This window comes from Podarcis raffonei, chromosome 1 (genome assembly GCF_027172205.1).
Source record: "Podarcis raffonei isolate rPodRaf1 chromosome 1, rPodRaf1.pri, whole genome shotgun sequence".
Classification (NCBI taxonomy): domain Eukaryota; kingdom Metazoa; phylum Chordata; class Lepidosauria; order Squamata; family Lacertidae; genus Podarcis; species Podarcis raffonei.
In genome coordinates this window covers 132,288,996-132,313,629 of record NC_070602.1, presented here as the reverse complement: position 1 = coordinate 132,313,629, position 24,634 = coordinate 132,288,996, and the positions used below count along the sequence as shown (strand labels likewise).

The following is a 24,634-nucleotide window of genomic DNA, read 5'->3' as shown; positions in this document are numbered from 1 at the left end:
ATTTAATTTATTTGCGTGTTCAGACCTAGAGACCTCCCCCTTAAATAAAGACACATCTGACTCAAATTTTAGTTTTTGGTTTTTGGCAGAATTTAGGCCACAACTTTATTGATTACAGAAAAGTGAGTGGTTGCATAGGCTCTGGTTCGACTAGCTCCCTACACCCTTGCAGGTAGCACTGAGCCAGAGCTCTATCATAGGTAAGCCAAGGGTGAACACTTGAGGCAGGTGAAAAGCCTGGGAACAGACTCTGTTCACTCCCCAGACGCTCCCCTGGCCTCAGGCACAGGCACAACCCCCTTTTGGGGGTTGACCAAACCAAGTTGAGTCCCTGGATTCCTTTAACGGAATACCCTTCACATAGGGATGGCAAGACTGTTCTCCCATCCCTATCACCTGAACCAGTGCCTATCCGCAACCTTACAAGTTGTGACGAATTGCTACGTGGCAGGCGAAACCCAAATGGCCACAGCCAATCAGCCAAGTGGGGAAAATTCCTGCCGTGCCCCTGTCCCAACGACAGACAACACACGACGGCATAGCAAGGTCAATCGCAAAAATGCCCTAAAATTAGGGAGAGGTTGGCGGGTGTTCCGATGCACGAGCCGAAAGGGGAAGCTCTGGGACTTATATGGGTTTATATAGGTCCCTCGATCCATTTAGACTGCACCCCATTGACCAGATTAAATCCAGCAATGAGGGACCTACCAATCGGGTGTTGTGGCTATCCAATAGACCCACCCACAACCAGGAGGTCAGTCTCCAGGTCTCACTACAACACGTGCCCTCTTTTAGGGAGGAAATGATTTATTTTAATTGATCAAATATTATTGGAGAATAATGAATTCTAACCTGTTTGACACAGTTTACCCGATTTTTGTTCTTGATTTTTAGGTGCTCTGTTTTCTAAAGATGGGAAGGCGGAAACTGGATCTTTCCAAACTGACAGATGAAGAGGCCGAGCATGTCTGGGAAGTTGTTCAGCGGGACTTCGATCTGCGGAAAAAAGAGGAAGAGCGTTTAGAGTAAGTGGCTAAAACATGAGAATAGGAACTTTGATGATTCTTCAGAATGGAGGCCTTTAGCATTTGTCATTTTCAAGCTGTTTTCCAACTAGCTTGAATCACTAATGCTAGACACATAGGGGTGGACAGGGGGCTACAAAAATGGCTATGGGATAATATAGATAACGTCATCACACAATTTGTTAATATTTGTAATGATACAGTTTAATTTAAATTTAAAACTTCTTAAATTTAAATGGGAAAATTCTTTTACCACTTACTAGCTGTTGCATGCTAAATCTTATGGAACAGAAAAAGCAGACTTAAATGCATGAGATTCAGGAGAAGACAGGCATTTAGTGAATGGCTGGAAAAATATGTACTGTACTTTTGTATTTTGCTTGGTCCATAGATTTATCTTGTAGACTTCTCTAGGAGCTGGTTGGTTGGAAAATGCAGCTTATACAAAAACACTCTTTCCATTTTCTCAAAAGTCTCAGTTATGTGCATCTGAAAGTACATTACAATTTTTACGCAGCTCTGGCTTTCTCAGTTTCAATGTCAGCCTTGACCACATGCGGCTGTGATGTCACTTTGGCACAGCAAGGTCAGAGCTACCCTCACAGCTCCCAGAATGCCAGTTTAAATTTTTAAAAAGAAATATCTGTGTTTCCAGCCCTTGTTGTTTTGGAGCTCTACGTATTTAAGAGCAGGCAGCGAGTGCTTGACAAAGCATCAGGAACAAGTTTAGGAAGAGTCCTTTGCACGTGGCAGTGAATCATGTCCCATTTCTCATATATCCATGGTGCTGTTAAATTATGATCATCAGTTGCTTTTTTAATCATTCCCCGGAAGAGCACAGGATGCTCACAGTACGTGGCGCTTTCTCTTTCTCTTCAGAACAACCCTGTGTGGTCAGTTAGGCTGAGAGACAACTAACTGCTAGTAGTTTTTCCTCAGGTGTTCAAGACTGCCCTGGGATGGAGGGAAGGAACATGTCCATGGTATTGTTTTGCGGTATAATTTGAAGTACAGAAATGTATAGTATTTCTGTTCTTATGGGACAGAAAAAGCAGACTTAAATGCATGAGATTCAGGAAAAGACAGGCATTTAGTAAATGGCTGGAAAAATATGTACTGTACTTTTGTATTTTGCTTGGTCCATAGATAAGCAGTTAGGCACAGAAGAATTGTGAATGCATAGATGTAAAATGGAACCTTTAAGGAGCATACCCACAGCACTACAGAAACGGTATTCTGGCAGTGGGGAGAACAGCTTAGCTGTGCATAAAATTCTCAAACAGCAACTTTTGAATGCTAGAAGGAAATGAAGAGTTAGAAGAGTTATTTTTCTTTCTTTCTTAATCCTTACAACAGGAGTCAGGGCAGAAGGGGAAGCTGCAGGAGAATTGGAGCGGTTTCGTCAGGGTTCTTAGTCCTCTTTAGAATAATTTAGAGAGGACAAGCTGCCATACTGCAAAATTAAAAATAAATCAGTTATACAGTTGGGAGTGCCTAGACCCTTCCTTGAAGAACAGAGGTGAGGATGTGAAAGAGAAGCATGCAGTTGCCATGTTTCTTGGGAAGAGAAGGAAAAATTAATTCACTCCTCTTAAAAGGAATTATTTACTTTGAGGGAAGAGGCAGGAAGTGAGTCATCAGATGGATGGCTTCTTTAATGTGTGCACTGACATTCATGGTTTTACAGTATCCATAATGAGAAAAAGAAAAACTTTCCTATGTCCATGTACTATGAGTGGTCCAGGAGGAAATGCATTTTTAGACCATTATAACCCTTCTGGGCTTTTGTCAATCTGCTATAACCCTTTCCCTGAGGAGAATTCATTATATTCATTCCAGATTCATTCTCTCAACCTAGATTTCCCAGGAAGGCAGTACAAATTATATTCAAATAGCAATAGATCTGTTCTTGCAATCTGGAGAGTTTTTGATCCCAATAAAATTACACAACCTCCTTTACTTCTGCTGTCTTTGTAAATCTTACATCCAGTGTTTAGGGCAATCCTCCTTTCCCCCCTTCCTGCCTCCACTGCATCCTCTTCGTACTCCCAAGACGAGATCTTTTGAGTGGTTTGAAACTAATTATACACTAGCCCTAGGCGGGGTGGGGGGGGGAGCTACCTGCTGTGATTAAAAATAAATCAGTTATACAGCTTGGAGTGTCTGGACCTTGCCTTGAAGAACTCTTTGTATGAGTTTCAGTTGGCGCCGCTCAAGGATGTGGAAAAGGTGCTTGGCCAAGATTGTGTGGCCGCTTGTGTGCTTCATGGCTTATACTACCCAGCAAGGAGGTGATGGGGGTGGGCCAAGGAAAGGACTATTGCCTTGTTACAAGAGGGGGGGTGGTTGCAGGCCACCTAACAGGCCACCGGGTGTGGCCGTTCCTGAAAAGAACTTTCCATGGATCTTGAAGATCCAGATCATGACAGACCACTTGCAAATTTTCCCTCTTGGGTGAGCTTCTAAAGCAGGCAATCTGCAGCCAGGCCCAGGCGCTCCAGGATGAGTGATTTTCTGGGTCCAGTTCAATGTGGGTTGAGGCCTAGTTTAGGCACTGCAATTGTCTTGGTTGGCCTGTATGATTATGCTTGTCAGGATAGAGATAGACAAGGAGAGTGTAACACTGTTGATGCTTGATCTCTCAATAGCTTTTGATACCCTAAATCATCGTATCCACCTGGAGCGACTGTCTAAGTTGGGGTGGGCAGCACTGTTTGCAATACAGATGACATACAACTCTTTTTCTATGGGAGTGGTGATACATTGGTGCTGGGCTGCTCTAAAAGACAGGATAAGGGCCGATAAACTAAAATTCAATCCAGACGTAGCAGAGACACTGCTAGTAAGTGACTGCTGTTCCCAGATAAGTAGTGCTTACCCCGTCCTGGATGGGGTTGCTGTCTGCTGACAGCTCATGTTAATAGTTTGTGGGTACTCTTGGACTCCCTGTTGTCAGGTGGCCTCCATGGTTTGGGGTGCCTTCTAGCAGGTTCAGCAGATTTTTTAGCATCTTATCGCTGCTTTTGGGGGTTGATCATTTTAATGGTGATCAGGCTTACGCTTGTAGGAGGAAGTGACCACTTTCAGGGTTTTAGTGGCTAATTGTTTTGCTCCTTGCAGGAAGCCTAGGAACATACAAGTGAGCAAAGGCTCAGCATGAAAGAGCACCATGCTGGTGCATGCTGCTAAACTCACACCAACCCGTCTTCCCTCTTCACTGACAGGAGAGGAAAGAAACCTCACAGCACCAGCTTGGCATTGCATGCGGATGAGTGTTTGTGCTTTGATTGTCTCCAAACAAGCCATGAGAGGAGGTAAAGGTTTGTTATTGGCTTCCTCCTGTGGTTTGTCTGGAGAGAAACAAATGTGATGCTTGTTCCCCTGTAGTGCTACAACGGGGTGGGAATGAAGTCATACTTGGTAACTATAGGTTACTGTGACGTATGATTTGTCTCTTGTCTCTTTCACCTTCCACTGTGGTTTGTATCTGATCCCTACAGCAGCCTCTACTTTGCTATGCTACTCATGGTCCCGATGCTTTGGAATTTAGCCTACCAATTCTGTTCTAATTTGCTGATGCTAACTTTATGGTCCAGCTAAGCCCCAGTGCTAAGAGTTTTCTGACCCTAATTCTGCAAAGACTCAGGGACATTTCATGCATTCATTCTCAGTTTAATATTCTCCAGTCAGAGAAAAGGTACTATAGGGATTGAAATGTGTATTATCACTGTGTGGGGATTTCTGCTATTGCCACAGTACCAAAAAATGACTGCAGAGTGGCTGAGCCTATGATTGCCTGTGGAGAGTTAGGTGATTAAAATTGTTGCACGAACCACTTAGTTCACAAGGGTTCTTCTGCATGTGAGAAGCCAATGCCTCCTGCAGTTGCATGGGGATAAGTTTGCATGAGCCATCACTTCTGCAGATGCACCACTGCTCTTCTTGTAGTTTGGGGAACTGGGAAAACTGCTGCAAAGCTTTACAGCCCCCCTGTGATTAGAGGGCTGCGCCTGGTTGCATGGATGGGAATCTGAGAATTGGCTTGCCTCTAAGTATGTCTAGTAAAAATTGTTCCTTAACAAGTTCAAGAACTAAGAGCAAATATATTCAGATTGCTAATCTGACTCCAGGAGCAGTGAAAGAATAGAGAACAGCTTTGGAATCTAGAATTGGGCTTGCATGTTGATGAGCTTGATTCAGTGTGATGAGGATTGATCTCTGGTTTTTCCTGACCACTGACTCTGAAAACACTGAAACCAGCTCCCCCAAAATCTGCCCCTTACGATTTGTAATTCACACAGTGCCAAGGCTTGGAACACATGGTTGGGATAAAACATTTACAGCAGGTCCATGAAAGCTTTTAAAGCACTTGTATTAATGAAGTTCTGATAAGATAGCTGATATTCTACCATGCAAAAACAAAGATGAATTATTTACCATGGTTGTTTGGCATTGTTGCTCAGTTTCCAGAGTCCTAATGACGTTGAGGTATGTATACTTTTTTGAGGCAGCAAACTAGTTCCAAACCTTCATGTAAAAATATGATATGAAGGGAGCAGCCGTGCCTGCTTATTCATGGGTCTACCACATGTTAGGTTTAAAGAGGTAGGAGTGATTTTTTTTACATCATCAGGGATGTGAAGGTGAGGATAGCTGAACCCGGCTGCTAGCTCCCCATGCTTTGCCCAAGTATTTACTCTTCACCCCCAGCTCAGCTCACTTCTGGCATAGGAAGAAAAGTACCTGAAACGATGGAGTACAGAGTCTGGATGGGAGTGAGGCGGAGGCCCAGATCTTCTCACTTGTTCTCATTTTGTTGTACAAAGTAGAGCCCCATCTCAGCTTCATTCTTGAATGAGAAGTGTCTGCTCTCATCCTGCTCAGCTTGGCTTTCGGGACTGCATAACGTGCACGAGGCATTTTCCGATGACAAAAATGATGGATTCATTTAAAACCACTAGGTTAAATTTACTTGGAGTTTATGAATAAGCAGATATGAACAGTGGTAGCTTTTCCGCCCACTAGGAGAAAATGTTCCCTTCATTGCCTCAACACCCAGCTGTCTGCCCCCAACACCTTGCTGTTCTGAGTAGGTCCAAATGAATTTGGCCAAAGAAATGAATGAATGAATAATACACTTTTGGAAGGAAATCTGTTACATTTTTGGAAAATCCAAGTTTATAAATGCACAACACATAAGCATCACTTCTTGTATCCCTGACAACAAAAGGCCTGCTTCACTGAAGGGTTGGATAGGAATTTCCAAGATGGGGAGTTTGTCACATCCTTGATGTCCCTCTTTGATGTGTTGAGTAGTACCAATAGGGCTGCCCCTTAAGCACTAAAGTGAGTGCCACTCCCATCTTCATCACATCTTCTGCTTAACTGAGAGTGGGTGTGGGGTAGGGAATCATGTGTGGAACTAGGAACAGAGGGAGCAAGGCTCAAATCCCCACATAGCCCTTTTGCTGGCAGGGTAGTTTTGGACCTAGTTTTGGACCAGGCACCATCTCTCAGCCCCGTCTGTAGAGGGTGTGGTCAGTGTGGTCCAGTGGCTGGAGTGTTGGGCCAGGAAGAACGACTCTGGCTGACCTTGGGGCAGCCACTATCCGTCAACCTACCTCACAGGGTTGTGGCGGGGATTAAATGAGGAAGAGAACTATGGATCCCACCTGGAGCTCCTAAATAAATGGAGAGGGAGGACTGTGCACACCACTCTCAGCTAAGGGGAAGGGCAGAATAAAAAACAAAGTTTCCCATTCAATGCAATGGGATGTAAAAGTTGTTCTGTTTGGCTTCGCAGTGGTGTGGGTTGGTATCCGCTAGCCTCATGTTCTCCAGATGCTTGGGACTGTCACTCCCATCGGCTCCAGCAAGCACATCTGGAGGGCACCACATTGGCAAAGGCAGATTTTTGTGTTGAGAAGGTTCTTTGCATACTTTGTTCTGTCTGCTCTTCATGGCTGGCTTTCCACCTCTTCTCAAATGCTTAGCGGACATTTTGCTATTGTGACAAGAGAGAAAACTGCTGTCCCGTTAGCACTCCTCTGCCCCGTCTTATGCTACCTGCTGTTGCCACACAACTGGACCTGCCTTTGGGTACTCTGGTGGTGCCCCCAAGCCCTCTATCCCTTTTGGCCTGGGCATCCTTGGGTCCTGCCTCACTTGCTTTTGCCAGCTGAAGCGGTGAGGAGGGTGGCACCCTGGGTTTGAGTCACAACTCTTGCACATCTCCCCTGTCCTGTCCTGGATTATTCTCATCTAGGCAAATGCCCAGTGCTGGCATAGGCTCAATGGCTGGGCCAATCTCACGGACCAAACCAGAACCCCAAACTGTCAGGTCTTCTTAATGCGTCACTTAAGCATTCGTGTATACAGAAAAGTTGGTTTTCTGCAAGCCCTAGCTAAGATCAGTATCTTTTTGTCTGTTTCTTTGGAGGTTTCTGTAGCTGGTCACACTCCCAGACGCAGCCTTAAATAGGAAGAGAAAACATTTCAAAAAGGTGTGTGTCAGTTAATGTACCACAAGAGCATTGCTAATTACTCTCTAGGTGAAAAATTTCCAGCCCTGCCTACATGCCTCCAGGCCCCATCCTACTAACCAAACATTGCACTTCTTACTTGTAGCCCCAAAGGCAAACAGAGGGCCGTGTCTATTTCTGGTTGCTCTGAAAGCAAACAGAAACCTATCGCACAGCCTGGCAGATCCTGTCCTGCTATAATCCAGTACAAAGGCATTCACTTTGGTTCGAACCTCACCAGAAGGGGTTTTTAGACACCACACAAAGGTGTTCTGCTTGGAGTAGAGTTTCTAGAGTGGTTTTGCTTTCACATTGGCTGCATGTGGATGTCATGATAAACAAATCATAGTTTAGTGTGTCACGTACCAGCCTGCGCAAGTCTTGGGCTTGTTTCTGTCTCCATCCCGTCTCCTCTTCTAGCACGGCTGCGAGAAGAAGTTCAAAAGCTTTAGTTTCCGTTTTAAATTAACTGCAGTTTTAGCTAAGATTAACAACAGGATTCAGAGCTTAACTAAGGCTTGTTGAAACAAGCCAGCTTCACAACCCATAGTTTGCAGTAGGGTTCTTCTGTTCCACTCTCAACCTTCCTGATAGTAAAAGCTGTTGGACAGTGAAAGTGTCTCCCTCAGGAAGTGGTGAACTCTCCTTCCTTGGAGGTTTTAAAGCAGAGGTTGGACAGCCATCTGTCATGGATGCTTTAGGTGAGATTCCTGCACTGCAGGGGGTTGGACTAGATGACCCTCAGGGTCACTTCCAACTCTACAATTCTATGAAACAAACCATAGTTGAGATTTACCACAGGTTAGGCCGACATAGCGGGTTGGTGTGGGGGATTCCCTGGTCTTGAATGGGGTAACTGTGCCCCTGAAGGACCAGGTGCGCAGCCTGGGAGTCATTTTGGACTCACAGCTGTCCATGGAGGCGCAGGTTAACTCTGTGTCCAGGGCAGCTGTCTACCAGCTTCACCTGGTACGCAGGCTAAGACCCTACCTGCCCGCGAACTGTCTCGCCAGAGTGGTGCATGCTCTAGTTATCTCACGCTTGGACTACTGCAACGCGCTCTACGTGGGGCTACCTTTGAAGGTGACCCGGAAACTGCAATTAATCCAGAATGCGGCAGCTAGACTGGTGACTGGGAGTGGCCGCCGGGACCACATAACACCGGTTCTGAGAGATCTGCATTGGCTCCCAGTACGTTTCCGAGCACGATTCAAAGTGTTGGTGCTGACCTTTAAAGCCCTAAACGGCCTCGGTCCTGTATACCTGAAGGAGCGTCTCCACCCCCATCGTTCAGCCCGGACACTGAGATCCAGCGCTGAGGGCCTTTTGGCGGTTCCCTCATTGCGAGAAGTGAGACTACAGGGAACCAGACAGAGGGCCTTCTCGGTAGTGGCGCCCGCCCTGTGGAACGCCCTCCCATCAGATGTCAAAGAGATAAATAATTACCTGACATTCAGAAGACATCTTAAGGCAGCCCTGTTCAGGGAAGTTTTTAATATGTAACGCTGTACTGTTTTTAACACTGATTGGGAGCCGCCCAGAGTGGCTGGGGAAACTCAGCCAGATGGGCGGGGTATAATTATTATTATTATTATTATTATTATTATTATTATTATTATTATAACAAGCCATAGATCAGCATAAGTCCCAGTTTGGCTTGCAAGGCTGTCTTCTCCAAACCCCAAACTATGCCCACGACCTACACCTGGTATCATATGTGGTGTCAGGTGAGAGATCCAGTTTCCCACCCCTGCCATAATGAAAAGTGGAAGTGAAACCTTCCAAACATTGCTGCACTAGCAGAGGGGAAGGGAGCGAGAAGGTGCGTCAACCAGAGGCTCCAACAAGCTCCTTTGCAGAATTGGGGGGGACTCAGGCCCTGCTGATGAATCCAGCCTCCCTCCAGGACTCTCTGCCCAGCCCTTGGGACTCCCCCCCCCCACCTAGAGCCTGCTCCTCCCACTCAAGTGCTTTTGCTTATCTTTAAGGGGACCATTCCTCTTGTTTGCCCTGGTGTGCCAGTGTCTGTAAACCCCGAATTTTGCATGGTTGGAATGAAGCATACCATGCAAAGCTAAGAGCGCATCCATTGCTCAGCCACTTTTTGGCTCTGGCCACGCCCACTTTTGACTGGCATGTGGCCCCCAGAAGGTCATCCACAAGAGAATGTGGCCCTTGGGTGGAGCAAGGTCCCCCACCCCTGTGATTGTACCCTGGTTTATCATGACGCCCCAATGCAGCCACTTTCTGACAGGTTGAGGCATTTCTGTTTTCAGCTAAGAAAGAAAAAAATCTGTTGAAGTACCGTGGAAGAGACGGGCATCCATAGGATTGTCACTAACAGCTTTGGTTTCTAAAGAATTATGGAAAGTGAAAGGGTGTCAAAACTGCAAGGCAACTTCTTTATACAGTGGTACCTCGGGTTAAGAACTTAATTCGTTCCGGAGCTCCATTCTTAACCTGAAACTGGTTTTAACCTGAAGCACCACTTTAGCTAATGGGGCCTCCCACTGCCGCCGTGCCACCAGAGCACGATTTCTGTTCTCATCCTGAAGCAAAGTTCTTAACCTGAGGTACTATTTCTGGGTTAGCGGAGTCTGTAACCTGAAGCGTCTGTAACCTGAAGCGTCTGTAACCCGAGGTACAACTGTAGATTATTTTCTTGTTGTGAGCAGCTTTAAGGTACCATCTTAATGGTCCCTTGGGGGATGTCCCAGGAGCCATCAGAATGAGAGGTGCCCTTGGATTCCTTCTCCCAGGGATGGTGGAGATGTCCCCCAAGGGCTCTGGGGGTGGGGCAGAAAGGGTGTCATGTCAGAGGCGGATTGTAGGGGGGTTGGTTGGATCCATCTGTAATATCAGGATAGTAATACTGGTCACCTTTGCAGGGCTACAATTACAGCAAGGAAACATATGAGACGTACTTTGAGTCCTGTACTCTGAATCATACAATTATTATTGCTACTATTGCAGCCAAAGCAGTCATGTAGGACAGATTCCCAACCTTCTTCAGAGGACATATGCCTGCTTGTACTTTGAGTACTTTGATAATATACTGTAGACAGTGATGATGTTGCACTATATTTATTTAATGGAAACCCATAACGTTTTTCTGAGTCATGAAGCTGAACGTTGGGTGTGGGTTTCGACAGAGTTCCATAATGGTTTGCCACTAATCTGGACTCTCTGTTCCTAAACAATCATCACTGGAGCCAATATATGAAATCAGGCAGAGGCAGATTGGGAGGTTTTCTCCATGAGTTTTACCACCCAGATTCAGAACTCCCCCTGTACTGCTCTCTTAAAGTCCAAGCCATCAGCTCACGGCTCACCCTGAAGCAGTGAGAGAGATACATTCAGTGGCCAGAGGGAAATACTAGGTTGTCCCAGCCTTGATAGGTGCATGTTTGTGACTGGTGAGAATTGGAGGATTGTAGAAGGTAAGAGCCAGGAGATTTCCAGTTCGGATCCCACCACTGACACAAATTCACTAGTCCTTTACCCATCGACTTGCTGAGGGTTTGGTTATTAAGAATTAGCATATTTTTTGCTCCATAAGACTCACCTTTTCCCTCCTAAAAAGTAAGGGGAAATGTGTGTGTGTCTTATGGAGCAAATGCAGGCTGCGCTGCTATCCCAGAAGCCAGAACAGCAAGAGGGATTGCTGCTTTCACTGCGCAGCGATCCCTTTTGCTGTTCTGGCTTCTGAGATTCAGAATATTTTTTTTCTTGTTTTCCTCCTCCAAAAACTAGGTGCATCTTGTGGTCTGGTGCGTCTTATAGAGCGAAAAATACGGTATTCAAACAGTATGTGAAATGTTCTGAACCCCTGAAATGTGCTAAGTATTAACTGAATACAAACGTTTGTTGGAGCCTGAACAAACCGTTTTCTCCCGTTGAGTTCTGAACCAACTTTTAGGGCACAATCATCCAACTTCTCTTCTGTGCCTTCTGGCTAGATCTTGAAGCCTTTGTTTTTTGCTCAAAGTTTACTTCCTGTATTCAGGTGCTAAATACTCCTATTAACATTTTTTCAAAGGGAGCTGAAAGGCAAGATTGAAAAAGAAAGCACCAAGCGTGAGCTGCTGTCCGGTCAATCCCACCTCAATGAAACCCATTGCATTCACTGCCTGCAGCCCTTCAAGTTCCTGGTGAACAACAAACGCAAATGCTTAGACTGCCACTTACACACCTGTAAAAATTGTAGCAGCTACAATAAAAAGGAGGAAGGTTGGGTGTGTGATCCTTGCCGTTTATCCAGGTAAGTAGGACAGATTCTTGTTGTTGCTGCTGTTTGTATAATAGTGGGCCAAAGTAGATGTGAGATTGGGTTCTGTGTGGTACTAGAGTTTCTCACAGGTTTCAGTGTTTATCCACCTAGCCCTACAAAGAACACCTGAAATGATTTTATTTTCATTTTTTATTCCGTTGCGTGAACCTCCTGCAAGTTCCACTTAATACTCCAGTATATCCAGAACAGGATTGAACTGGTGTTGGAGGGTTGGGCAGGTGAGTGGTTGCAATAGGGAGGTGCTCCATTGCCATTTGACTTTTCTGTTTTCAAAAATGGGTGAAATGAAATGGTCATTGTTTCATTTTTATCCCGTCCTTTACCTAGACAGCTCAGGGTAGCTGCACACACCTGTCTTCTTCCCCTAGCCCTGCAGGATAAGTTAGACCTAGGGACAGGGATTGCTCCAAGGTTCAGCACGTTAAGATGCTCTCTTAGCAATTCAGTTCACTTCTGCTTTGCTCCATCCCCAACATCAATTCCATTAAGCTTCAGGCACTCATCTGCCAGCAATGTGACTTGAGGATGCTTTCTTTAGTTTTCATAACAGGCCTTTATATTCGGGTATTTTCCCCCATTACAGTGGTGGGAGGGGAAGCACAGAAGGACACCTGCTGATCCCACCCAGTCCCTCACATCACCCTATAGCATGAACTCCTATAGTAGGGAGCCTTTGGTGCTTGTAAGACCAGCGTGCCATGTTGCACAAGGAGGCTGCCCAAGTGAAAAAGTTCATGGAAGGAGGTGGAGCACTTGCAGCCAACTAGTGCTTTTGAATTATGGTGCTGGAGAAGACTCTTGAGAGTCCCATGGACTGCAAGAAGATCAAACGCATCCATTCTTAAGGAAATCAGCCCTGAGAGCTCACTGGAAGGACAGATCCTGAAGGTGAGGCTCCAGTACTTTGGCCACCTCATGAGAAGAGAAGACTCCCTGGAGAAGACACTGATGCTGGGAAAGATGGAGGGCACAAGGAGAAGGGGGCGACAGAGGACGGGATGGTTGGATAGTGTTTTCGAGGTTACCAGCATGAGTTTGACCAAACTGCGGGAGGTAGTGGAGGACAGAGGTGCCTGGCGTGCTCTGGTCCATGGGGTCACGAAGAGTCGGACACGACTAAACGACTAAACAACAACAAAGTGCTGTAGAAGAATCTGTTGTTGCCGAGCACCAATCTTTTCTATCTCTCATTCTACGAACTTGGTTGCTGAATTCCCTGCTTTCCTCAGAATGTTTTATCCCCAGGTTTGTCCTACCTATGCAGGACACTTGTGCCTAGAATAAGGAGCTGGGCTGCATCCATGGCTGGGCCAGCCATGTTCCCCAACAGCCACTCATTGAGCACAGACAACTGAAGAGGAGCCCCTGGACATGAACAGGGAGCCAGGGAGTAGTCAATATGGGGATGGAGAGGCCAGGGCTAATCTGGCTCCATGGCAATGGAAATGTTACCTTTTTGTGTGATTTGTGGTTGTGTGGTGCAGTCAAAATGGCACTAAAGTCAACAGGTGTGTTTTAATTGATTGAAGGTTTAGGATCGTACCTGTGTACATAATCCCTTTCCTCCCCTTCTCCTACTGGACAGGATTGTGAAGACTGGATCTGTGGAATGGTATTATGAGCATGTGAAATCTCGTTTTAAGCGGTTTGGAAGTGCTAAGGTGATGCGGTCGCTCTACGGAAGGATGGCACATGGACAGAAAATGAATCCTACCTTGCTTGGTATGGGCAGGGGTCTGGGGGGGGTGTCCTCTCAGTATCTTTCTATACAGCACTCTGAAGGTTCCACAGAATAGTAAAGGTAAAGGGACCCCTGACCATGAGGTCCAGCCGTGGCCGACTCTGGGGTTGCGGTGCTCATCTCACCTTATTGGCCGAGGGAGCCAGCGTACAGCTTCCGGGTCATGTGGCCAGCAGGACTAAGCCGCTTCTGGCGAACCAGAGCAGCGCACGGAAATGCCGTTTACCTTCCCGTCGGTGTGGTATTTATTTCTCTACTTGCACTTTGATGTGCTTTCGAACTGATAGGTTGGCAGGAGCAGGGACTGAGCAACAGGAGCTCACCCCATCGCGGGGATTCGAACCGCCGACCTTCTGATCGGCAAGCCCAAGAGGCTCTGTGGTTTAGACTGGGTACCAAATTAAGTGTCACCACAAATCACAATAATTACATCTGAGTAGCCACAGTCTGTTCCCACACATTTGGAGTGAGTGACGTGGCTCCAAAGTTAGAGAGCGTGGTTTCACAGCTGGCTTGAATCCCAGCACCTTTGCTTTTAGAAATTAATCACCACTGGTGAGCGGTTTGGAAAAAGTGAATTGCAATGAGCTGTTTGCCCTTTCACTTAATGCTAAAATTAGGGGCACTCACTTGGAAGTTAACTGCAGTTGATTTAAAGTTAATCCAGCAACAATTTTTGAAGGCAGAACCATTTGTTACAGTTCCTGGTAGCAACCAATGTAGTGTTTAGGGGTGTCATTAAGATTAACCATTGAGAGATCGATGGCAAATCTTCCTGGAGTATCTGAAGGTGGTCTCTGTTGAAGAAAGTCAAATGAGGCTCTTTAGGAGCTGTGCAGGTATCAGGTTCCCCACAGGGAACAAAGATGCATAAGACTGGCCGAGCTGCCATCTGTGAAAACACAAAAACTGGTGATTGCCCAGATCTGTTTTAATTTTGCAGGCCAAGTAAAACAAAATGTCCAAATAAGACATTATAGAAACAAGGCTGGAGATGAACAAAATAATGTTAGTAACGACAACAACTTCTACTACTATTTCAAGCAATTGTTGTCAAGTTGTGTACACGCTCATTTCTCTGCAGTTTTCAAGTGAACAGTCTTTGCATGTTTTTGTGTGCTTCTAAAAGTCATGATGGACAAGAACAATCGGACCAAAGAAATGAATGTGTATCATCACCTGCCAGTGAGTGTAGTATAAAATGCCCTCTCATAAAGCTGCTGTTCACCATTTTGGGGGAAACGTAAATGGCACAGCAACCATCACATGCATGTTTTTCCTCACAGAGCAAATGGCAATCACAGACTGAATTATTTGGGGAAATGGACCGGACAAAGGGTTGAGACCCACTAATTCCCATCGCTGTGATGCAGGTCCAGATTGCCCCAACCGTGGATGAAACTGCAATTTGCCAAAATTTAAAGAAATGGGAGGTCTGACCACAGATATCTGCCACCTTACCTCATTTGGCCCTCAGCTGTGAGGGAGATACTTCAGAACACACTTATTGTTGGCATCCATCTGTCTCGGGAGACAATGGAAGAAATGCAGACTAAACAGGCCTCTCTGGGCTCATCCACACTTTTGCTTGTCCCTTCCTTTCTAGGCACAGGTCTGAGTGGTTTTTCCTTTGTCCCACCACTTTCTCCAGGAAAAGCCACTGCTCACTGTTGAATCAGAACATCAACCTGCAAAAAAAAACCCAATTGACTTTGGTTCTGATTTAGCGGTGGGACAAGCAGAAGTGTGGACAAGCTTTCTTTGCCTGACTGTCCTCCAGGCCTGCCTTCTTAAGAAATAGCCAGTGAGCCAGTGTTGCATCTTTAAGGCTGGACATTTCATCCTTAAGACTTGTGCAAGAAAAGTGAAACCTGATCCCAATATATTATTCTGCTCATGTGGAAGTTTGTGCAGCCTCTTGCTTAAGCAGAAGTATAAGAATAGCTATAAAAAGGTAAAGGGACCCCTAACCATTAGGTCCAGTCGTGGCCGACTCTGGCGTTGCGGCGCTCATCTCGCTTTACTGGCCGAGGGAGCCGGCGTACAGCTTCTGCGTCATGTGGCCAGCAGGACTAAGCTGCTTCTGGCAAACCAGAGCAGCGCACGGAAACGCCGTTTACCTTCCCACCGAGCGGTACCTATTTATCTACTTGCACTTTGACATGCTTTTGAACTGCTAGGTTGGCAGGAGCAGGGACCGAGCAACGGGAGCTCACCCCGTCACAGGGATTCGAACCACCGACCTTCTGATCGGCAAGTCCTAGGCTCAGTGGTTTAACCCACAGTGCCACCCGCATCCCAAGATTAGCTATAGGCCCTACGTTTTTAGCACTATGTGGCTGCCTTGTGGAAGACTGCTAATGGTTATTTTCCTTCTGCTTAGAATTCTTTGAAGCCAGTCCAATAGATCTGCTCTGCAGCTGGAACATAATGACTTGCTGCTGGCTTTCCTGGGACACATTGACCTCCAGGGTTCATTCCAGTGAAGCATTCTCTAATATGGCCAAAGCTTTCTCATGGCTGAAACATTTGCTTCCGGCTAGGAAGCCTTGTTTTGTCTATTTGTCTCGCTATCTTCCTTTTCTATCTGTCAAATAGCCTGATGCAGTAGGCTAGCCCATTCATCACTGTGTAATGAAGACCTCACAGTTTGTGTTACCAAACGCATCACTGGAACCTATATTGTCTGTGTACTTAGGTAGACTCCTTGCTTATCCAAGAACTTTAAAGCAAATTAGAATAAAATATGGAATATATAATGAACAGCACTATTGAAAGTAATATAAAAAATAATAATTCTGGAAACCTACAAACTTAACAATAATGATATGTTTAGGAGAATCTCAGATTCTTTCTCTCATGCTTGTTAATTCCCCCACCCTCATTAGATCTGTAAAAGTTTAATGTCTGAAACTGAAATCCAAGGCACTCTTAACTTTGGAGCACATCTTAACCCAGTGGGACTTACATTGGAATACATGCACATTATCAGGCCTGAAAGTGTGTGCATGTGTGTGCATAATGCATTTTGTTTCTATTGCTCATACCTGCTGAATTGTACCTGGCCAATAGATGGCAGTCTTGGGCAGCCTTGCAGGTTTGTCGTGTGAAGACAAGCTGCCATTTACAGCACACTCCATGAGAAGTGACATTTGGAAACCTCTGGCTCAGTGAGTTCATTAAGGAAGAAGGTGTTTCTATGGGTCTTCCTTGTTTTCAGCATGGGGTCGTTGGGAAAATTTGTATCCCTGTTCACTTTTAAAATGACAGCAAATTAGTTTTATACAAAATCATACCAAAATCATGCCAAGGATGGGGTCGTTTACATTAGATCCTCCTTCATTTGACTGATGATGTCTGGGGTTTGGGATCATTAATAAGCAGAGATCAAGATGGTTAACAGATCACCCTCTGATTTTGGCATGCTGACAGAGTGACAGCAGAATCCTCTGCAAAGCAAACCAGGGAAATCCACACTGCTCTGTTGCCCCTTGGTTATGGGTCTGTTGCAAAAGTTGGTTATAACTTATCAGGTGCATTATATTGTACTCATACAAATGGCTTCATGTAGGGCTGAAATTACCACCCTCAGTTCTCCATGCTATTTTGGCATGGGCTGCATTTCTAGCTTGATGCTGATGTTCTGGGGCCATAGCATCAACCCATGACCTGGGGAACCCCATGCTGTTGCAGGATGGGGAGATGTCTTAGTCATGTTCCACATTTTGGCACTGTGGTGACCCCAGTTATTATTCCACCACATCTTTGTAAGTGTTTGCTAGCAGACCGGGTTATAGGAAAAGCCTATGGGGAGATATATATCTATATATCTATCCTGTATACATATTACATGTCTCAGTGGATGTTAATTTAAGTGGAAATCAGGCACAAGTTTCCTAACAGGAATTGCCGACCTAAACCTGAATAATCCCTACAAAAGGTAGCTGCTCTCAAAGCCAATACAGCATTTTCTCAGGAACTAACTTGCATGTGACCACAAGCTTGTTGGTTTTCAGTCTAAACTGGGGCTCCAGGCTGATAATAGATGCTATTTTTAATTGTCTTTACATGCTCAAAGGGATAATTATTCAGCCCTACATCAGACTTACTGCAAAATATGTTTTGAAAGTATTTATGCTGCATTTTCTTCTTATTCTAGGTCTTCATGACAGAGTTTATAGCTTGCCAGACATCAACAGTAAGTGGCTTAAAACAAGCAAGCAAACCTATACACCCTGCCCCACCAAGAGATGTCAGGATTGAACCTGGAACCCTTCATGCAAAACAGATGCTCTGCCACAGAGCTATGGTCTGTCAAGGACAGAGGAAGGGGGCTAAACTGGCTTTGGCATCCCCATAACATGGGAACAGCAAACATTCAGGCCACAATCTGAGCCACTTGCCATATTTTTCGCTCCATAAGGCGCACCTAGTTTTTAGAGGAGGAAAACAAGAAAAATATATTCTGAACGAAACAGTGGGTGTATGATTTTTGTGGTTCATGCTGTGGCCACAGACATGTGATCTGATGGTGAATTTGGGGTGACCCAATGCAAAAATCCTGAGGAACCATGTGGATCCGTGCTTTGTAACCACACTTTTGTGCCATTGCAGCACCACGCAACAGTGGGTGCGTGATGTTTTTGCTGCAGGCTGTAGCCATGGGCATGCTATGTGATCTGATGGTGAATTTGGGGTGACCCAATGTAAAAATCCTGAGGATCCATGGGCTTTTACCTCCCCCCTCCCAGGCAGCCTCCACTAGCATCCCATATCTCTCCTCTGATCCCACCAATCAGCTGTTTCCTTTCAACTCCCTTCCCTCTTGTTTGCCTTAGTGTAGTGTCTTTTCCTTAGCTGGAGCAGTTTTTGCTCCTCCTTTTCTTCTAATTTCTCTCCTTATTGCTTTAGTCTTCCTGTTTCCCCCCTTTGCAAGTTTGCTGTCCTTACCTCCCCCCTCCCAGGCAGCCTCCTTTATCTCTAGCGTCCCTTATCTCTCTCCCCAATCGGCAAACAATCAGCACCCACTTCCCTCTTTCAAAAAAAAGCATGATCTGCTTTTTTGCCCCTGGGCAATTTGGCTCCAGGGACCATCCATAGGATGCACAGACATTTCCCATTACTTTTTAGGAAGTAAAAAGTGTGTCTTATGGAGTGAAAAATACGGTACTTGGAAGTGAGCTCCATTGAACTTACTTCTGAGTGAAATGCCTAGGATTGAAACAAATGCTGTGCATTCAAAAAATCTATAATAGCAATGATCAGAAATGAGGATGAGGTAGTCTTATGCTGAGTCAGACCACTGGTGCCTCCTTCAATATGCAACCCTTTCCCAAAATCTCAAAAGCTTTTCCTCGTCTTTGGAGGAGAGCCATAGCTCAGCTGTAAGCGCATCTGCTTTGCATGCAGACAATCCCAGGTTCAAGGCCAAGCAGCTCCTGGACTGGCAGAGAGGCCTTCTCAAATGTTGAGCTGTTGCCATGGCTGGACCAATGGTCTGACTCTGTATAAGGCAATTTCCTATATTCCTGTGTCTTTCCTGCTAATACCCTTTCTAGTGGAAATGGCTGACACATTCTGAATGTAAAGCATGCATTCTCCTGCTAAGCCACAGCCACTTCCTGAGTGCACCTCACATGCCTGATTTGACCGACCTGAGGGCCCATCTCTTTGCTGCCCAGGTGACTGCCACTTCTACAGCGGGAATGAGGACAGTGAGGAGGGAGAGGCAGAAGATGCTATCGATGGTGGAGAAGCAGAATGCTATGCAAGGGTAAGGGCACCTGGGAATGGACTTTCTTCCATGTTAGCACTGGGAGCTCATTTATATATCACGCTGGGCCTTCCTGAATGAAGATATTACTCCTTTTTCTTTGGGAAAAGGCGATCTTTCTGCTTTTGATTTCTGATATAAATCTCATTTCCTGTGGAGTCATTTATTGGAGGCCTCGTGCCTCAAGCTGGCTTCTGGGTGATGTTCTCTCATTTCTGTGTTCACAGTCTCTAGGAAGAATCTAAATTATACCTCTGCGTCCACTGAAAATGTAAAAAAAGGAAACCCACCATTTTGCCCTTCTATAACCATTTGTATGGAGTGTGCAAAAGCTGTTGAAGTATATTAATGACTGACCGACTGTTAGCCAATAAAAGTTGAATGATCTTGAGTCATGGACCTAGACATGAGCCCAGTAGGATAGCCTCACCCATATAAATGATTTATTTTAGCAATAATTGTTATTTAGGTTAGGAAAAAATTCTCATTGAAATGTTAAATCCTCAGATTCAGATCTTTAACTTCAGCTTTGGCATTTCAGTATATGTATAAGGAAATCAACATTTGAATAAATTCCAGATTCAAAGTGCAGAATCCTGGATCGGAATGTTTTTGTTTGAACTTATTTCTGCCCTTTTGGGGGAAGTAAATTGTTTTCAAAGGAGTGTTTGCATGTTTTCTATATAAATCTATATGGAATAGCTCTCAGCTGCCCCTGTTCCTTATTGACCTGAAAAGCATCCCATTAGGAGAGAACAGCAGGGCTGGACTTGAACTCTGGCATAGAACTAGGGAACTGCGAGGAAAATCCCCTGCAGAGCACTGCGTGGAAAGTAGCAAGGTGGTTACTAACCTTTCCAAGAGACCTGTGAAAGTATTTCACTATCAACTGTATTTACAATGGACTCTGGTTTCTTAAACTCTCTGTGCTTTCTAAGATGCGCAAGACCAAGCGCCTGCTGTCTGTCCATCCCTTTGATTTTGAAATGGACTCGGAATATTCTTCTCAATCTCGCCGGCAGTCTGAGCAACTCTCTCCTGGGAATGAAGGTCTTCAGGTATTAAGGGGGTGTGCATGCCTTCCTGCTCGCTTGCATCATCCTTGGCACCTCCCTCCCCTCCCTCATTCTTCTCATTTTCTTGACCTTTGCTAGCCCAGCTTGTCGTATAAGCATTTTCGTCTGCCCTGTGAAATGTATTAGTGAAAGCTACAAGTTGGAAATAGGCTAGAACGTGAGAGAGCAGATTCAGATGTCAGGAGGCTTTTGTTTGTTGTGGATCGAGGGCCCGACCCCCGCTATGTGAAATAAACACACAAGGACACGTGATATAAGGTTAATGGGCAAGAAAAGGCCACAACTTTATTGATTACAGCAGTGAAAAGGTATTGGCTTAGGCATTGGATGACTATAGGAGGTGGGTTTATTCAACAGTAGGTGGAGCCTGTTGATGCTCATCCAACTATAGGCTCCCCCCTGATGTCACCGAGGGTCGTGCCATGGCCTCCCGCCAAGCAGGCATCGGACGGAATACACGACCGCCAGATTCCTTTAACGGAATAACCCACAGTAGATAGCATAGGCGATGGCCACACCTAGCCCTTCGACACACAACACATTATTCCAATGCCTAACCTACCCACCAATACCACAAAAGTTGTGACGATTGCTATGAGGTAGGCGAAAAAACCAAAAAGCCTAATGCCAAATGGAAAAATTCCTACCAGGCCCCCCAGACAACCGGGGCGACCAACCTAAGGTCCATAGCAAGGCCAAAAAACCTAGACCCTGAGCTAAATGGGAGTGGAGGGTGGGTGACTCGCTGCGGGACGACGACGACTGAGGAGGAGGCGGAGCTGGAGCCGCAGCATTAAGCTGCTAAACACGCCCCCCGGAGACACCTGGTTGGCTGCCTCCGGTGGGCGTGGGCGCCAGCCAGGTGAGGAGGGGCGGAGCTCGGGCTCCCGCCCACAACCACTCCCCTCTCTTCCAGGGAGGAGAGTCTTTGTCACTTTCTGACTGTAGCATCAAGCAGTGAGTTGCAAATGTGACCCAGCCTTCAGAGATGGAGCACCACAGATTATCACTTCCATCACACACACACATATATGAGTTTTAATTTTTCCCATGGGGAATTATTTGAAACACAACAGCAGTAAAACATCAGGTATTACATAGAAAGCTTCATACAGTCCCATTCACGCTTTTGGTAAGCTGTTTAAGATCTCCTTATGTTAACTCAAGCACAACACTTCAGTGTAGACTGTTCACGCATTTAACAGCCACCCAACTTTGAGACATGAAGTGGAAAGTTAGTATTTTTCCTCTTGGCAGCTACCAGAGTGACTGTGGTTGTGCATTGTGGTACGTTTCCGAGCACAATTCAAAGTGTGGTGCTGACCTTTAAAGCCCTAAACGGCCTCGGTCCTGTATACCTGAAGGAGCGTCTCCACCCCCATCGTTCAGCCTAGACACTGCGATCCAGTGCTGAGGCCCTTTTGGCGGTTCCCTCATTGCGAGAAGTGAGGTTACAGGGAACTAGACAGAAGGCCTTCTTGGTAGTGGCGCCCGCCCTGTGGAACGCCCTGCCTTCAGATGTGAAGGAAATAAACAGCTATCTTATCTTTAAAAGACATTTGAAGGCAGCCCTGTTCAGGGAAGTTTTTAATATTTAATGCTGTATTGTTTTTAACACTCAATTGGAAGCCGCCCAGAGTGGCTGGGGAAACTCAGCCAGATAGGCGGGGTATAAATTTATGATGATGATGATGATGATGATTATAAACCTCCTCCCCCTCCTCTGCAAGCCCTCTCAGAGTTTCTCACTCACCATCGTGATTGGGGGGGGGCATGCAAAAAAAGATCAATTCACCACATATATAACCAACACTGAGGAAGTGCCCCTTCTCCAGACGCTTACCTGTCAGTGTGGAGAATGAGAGATCAAACTGCCTCCTTGTTGACGCTGATGGGCACTGTTTCTTCTTAGAGCTTTGCAGGATTTCCCGATGCCAAGGAAGACCCCTCCCAGAGGGAATCAATGATTGCCGAAGCTGACCTGGCGGCAACGTTCCACCACCTCCTGCAGGAGCAGGGGCAGCACCTGCCGGCCCCCAAACAGGAGTTCAGCACCGAAGTTCGGCTGACCGTCAACTCACAGCCTAAAAGCCTCGAGAGAACTCCCAAGGCGGGTAGGTTCTCCTGTAGCCAAACACCCGAGGAAATGCCTTCTCAGCACTGTTTATTTTAAGAAGAGCTAAAATATTAAAAGTATAGCCTTTTGTAAATTTCTGTCTTTTAGTGTGAATCTAATTTACATGCAAAAATCACGTGTCTCAGAGGATACAGACCAGGCATATCCCTAGCAAATGGTTGCAGAGCAACATGGGTCTTTCTTGCCGAATCCTTCCTGCCAAAGTGGAACAAATACCACACTAATATGTTATTAAAAATGAGCCCTCTTGCAATGGACTATGTGAACTTCTTTTGAATTTTCAGATCATTGCTGTAGTTACGATTTATGCTCATTTCCATAAATACATTTGACTAGAAGACCAGGAAGAACATGGTTCTCCAAGAGTCAAACATGATTTCTGTAATGATGCTTAGCAACAGCAAACCCTCAGTGCCACCCTGCCAAAATGGTGGAAAAAACAAAAGAACCCTCACCCTGCCAATATTATATATAATCAATATATTAAAATAAAAAGGAAAGACGTTTCACTAAAGCCTCTTTCTGAAGACACTTCAGATATTACTTGAAATTATCAATTAGAGTGAGAGAAACAAATTTGTATTATTTGTGTGTTTACACTGGGGAGGGGGTCTTCGTTTTTTGATTTTTAAAATTTAAAATCTTTTTAAAATTGCATTTTGAAATGGTTATACTGTTACTGTGAACCATTCCTCCGCTGTGCTAGCAGCCACTGAGCTTGCCGAAGAAGAGGGAGGTGTCAGGGCCACAAGGCCTTGGATAAGTTGGTGGCCCCCAGGATAAAGCACAAGCCACACATCCCAGGCCAAAACTGCCCCTGTGCTGTCCATACTTCAGATTGTGGGGAACTACATGATGAAATATTCCCTTCATGAAAATAAATTCCTAATCTGATATGACAAGAGCAGCTTCCTTTCAGGTAGCATGCATCATGTTTCTTATGCACAGGAGCTGTTTAATTCACACCATTCCTCCTAATAGCAAAAGTGGCTGGTTAAGGGCCTGTCAGTCTGCAAGTGAAATAGGACCTCCCAAAAAAAGGGTGTGGCACCCAAACACTTGGGGGAGCACTTCTCCCTAAATTAAAATGTTAATAATAAATTTAAAATAATGTAAGAAGAAGAAGGAAACCATCAAGCCCATCCTAAGAAGGATCTATGAACCAGTGTGGTGTAGCGATTAAGAGCAGTGGACTTGTAATCTGGTGAATGGGTTTGCTTCCCCACTCCTCCACATGCAGCTGCTGGGTGACCTTGGGCCAGTCACACTTCTCTGAAGTCTCTCAGCCCCACTCACCTCACAGAGTGTTTGTTGCGGGGGAGGAAGGGAAAGGAGAATGTTAGCCGCTTTGAGACTCCTTTGGGTAGTGATAAAGCGGGATATCAAATCCAGACTCCTCCTCCTCCTCCTCCTCTTCTTCTTCTTCTTCTTCGTCTTCTGTGAGTTTCCTGGCATGTATGTAATGTTGAGTAGTATTTTGTTTTGCTGAGGGGAGAGGAAGCGATGACAGACGGAGTGATACTTGGAGTATAAATTGTAGGGGAATTGGTAAGCCCCTGATAGTTTATACACTAAGTACAGTGGTACCTCTGGTTGCGAACGGGATCCGTTCCGGAGGCCCATTCGCAACCTGAGGAGAACGCAACCCGCGTCTGCGCGGGCCGTGATTTGCCACTTCAGCGCATGTGCTTGACGTCATTTTGAACATCTGCGCATGCATGAGCGGCGAAACCCGGAAGTAGCCCGTTCCATTACTTCTGGGTCGCCATGGGACGCAACCTGAAAAGATTTAACCTGAAGCAAACGTAACAAGAGGCATGACTGTATCCTGGAGGGGAATTAGGATTGTGGAGATGGTAGCTGTGAGGTGAAAGTACTTCAGTTCCTGCATTTCCCTTTTCCATTCTCTGGAACTCCCCCCACCCCCCAGCTGAAATGGTGAATGCTAGCAAACCAGCTCCAAGCCTGACCCCAAGCCCAGTTGGAAGAGACCCCAAGTCCTCCCCCCCTCCTGAAACCCCCCTCTCCCTCGTAGTTTAAACCTGGCTAGAACTTTGAGGCTGCCACACC

General features: G+C 45.7%; 1 protein-coding gene across 1 annotated transcript in view; it reads left to right on the top strand.

The window, feature by feature from the left end:
• The first annotated feature begins 898 nt into the window (after nt 1-898).
• Nucleotides 899-24,634, top strand: part of MLPH (melanophilin) — a 63,756-nt gene continuing 40,020 nt past the window's right edge. The window contains exons 1-7 of the mRNA XM_053362623.1: nt 899-1,025; nt 11,586-11,807; nt 13,423-13,559; nt 17,738-17,776; nt 19,260-19,351; nt 20,290-20,409; nt 22,340-22,541. Of these exons, the coding sequence (XP_053218598.1) occupies nt 913-1,025; nt 11,586-11,807; nt 13,423-13,559; nt 17,738-17,776; nt 19,260-19,351; nt 20,290-20,409; nt 22,340-22,541 (925 nt within the window). The 5' untranslated portion in view covers nt 899-912. The remainder of the gene's footprint in view (nt 1,026-11,585; nt 11,808-13,422; nt 13,560-17,737; nt 17,777-19,259; nt 19,352-20,289; nt 20,410-22,339; nt 22,542-24,634) is intronic.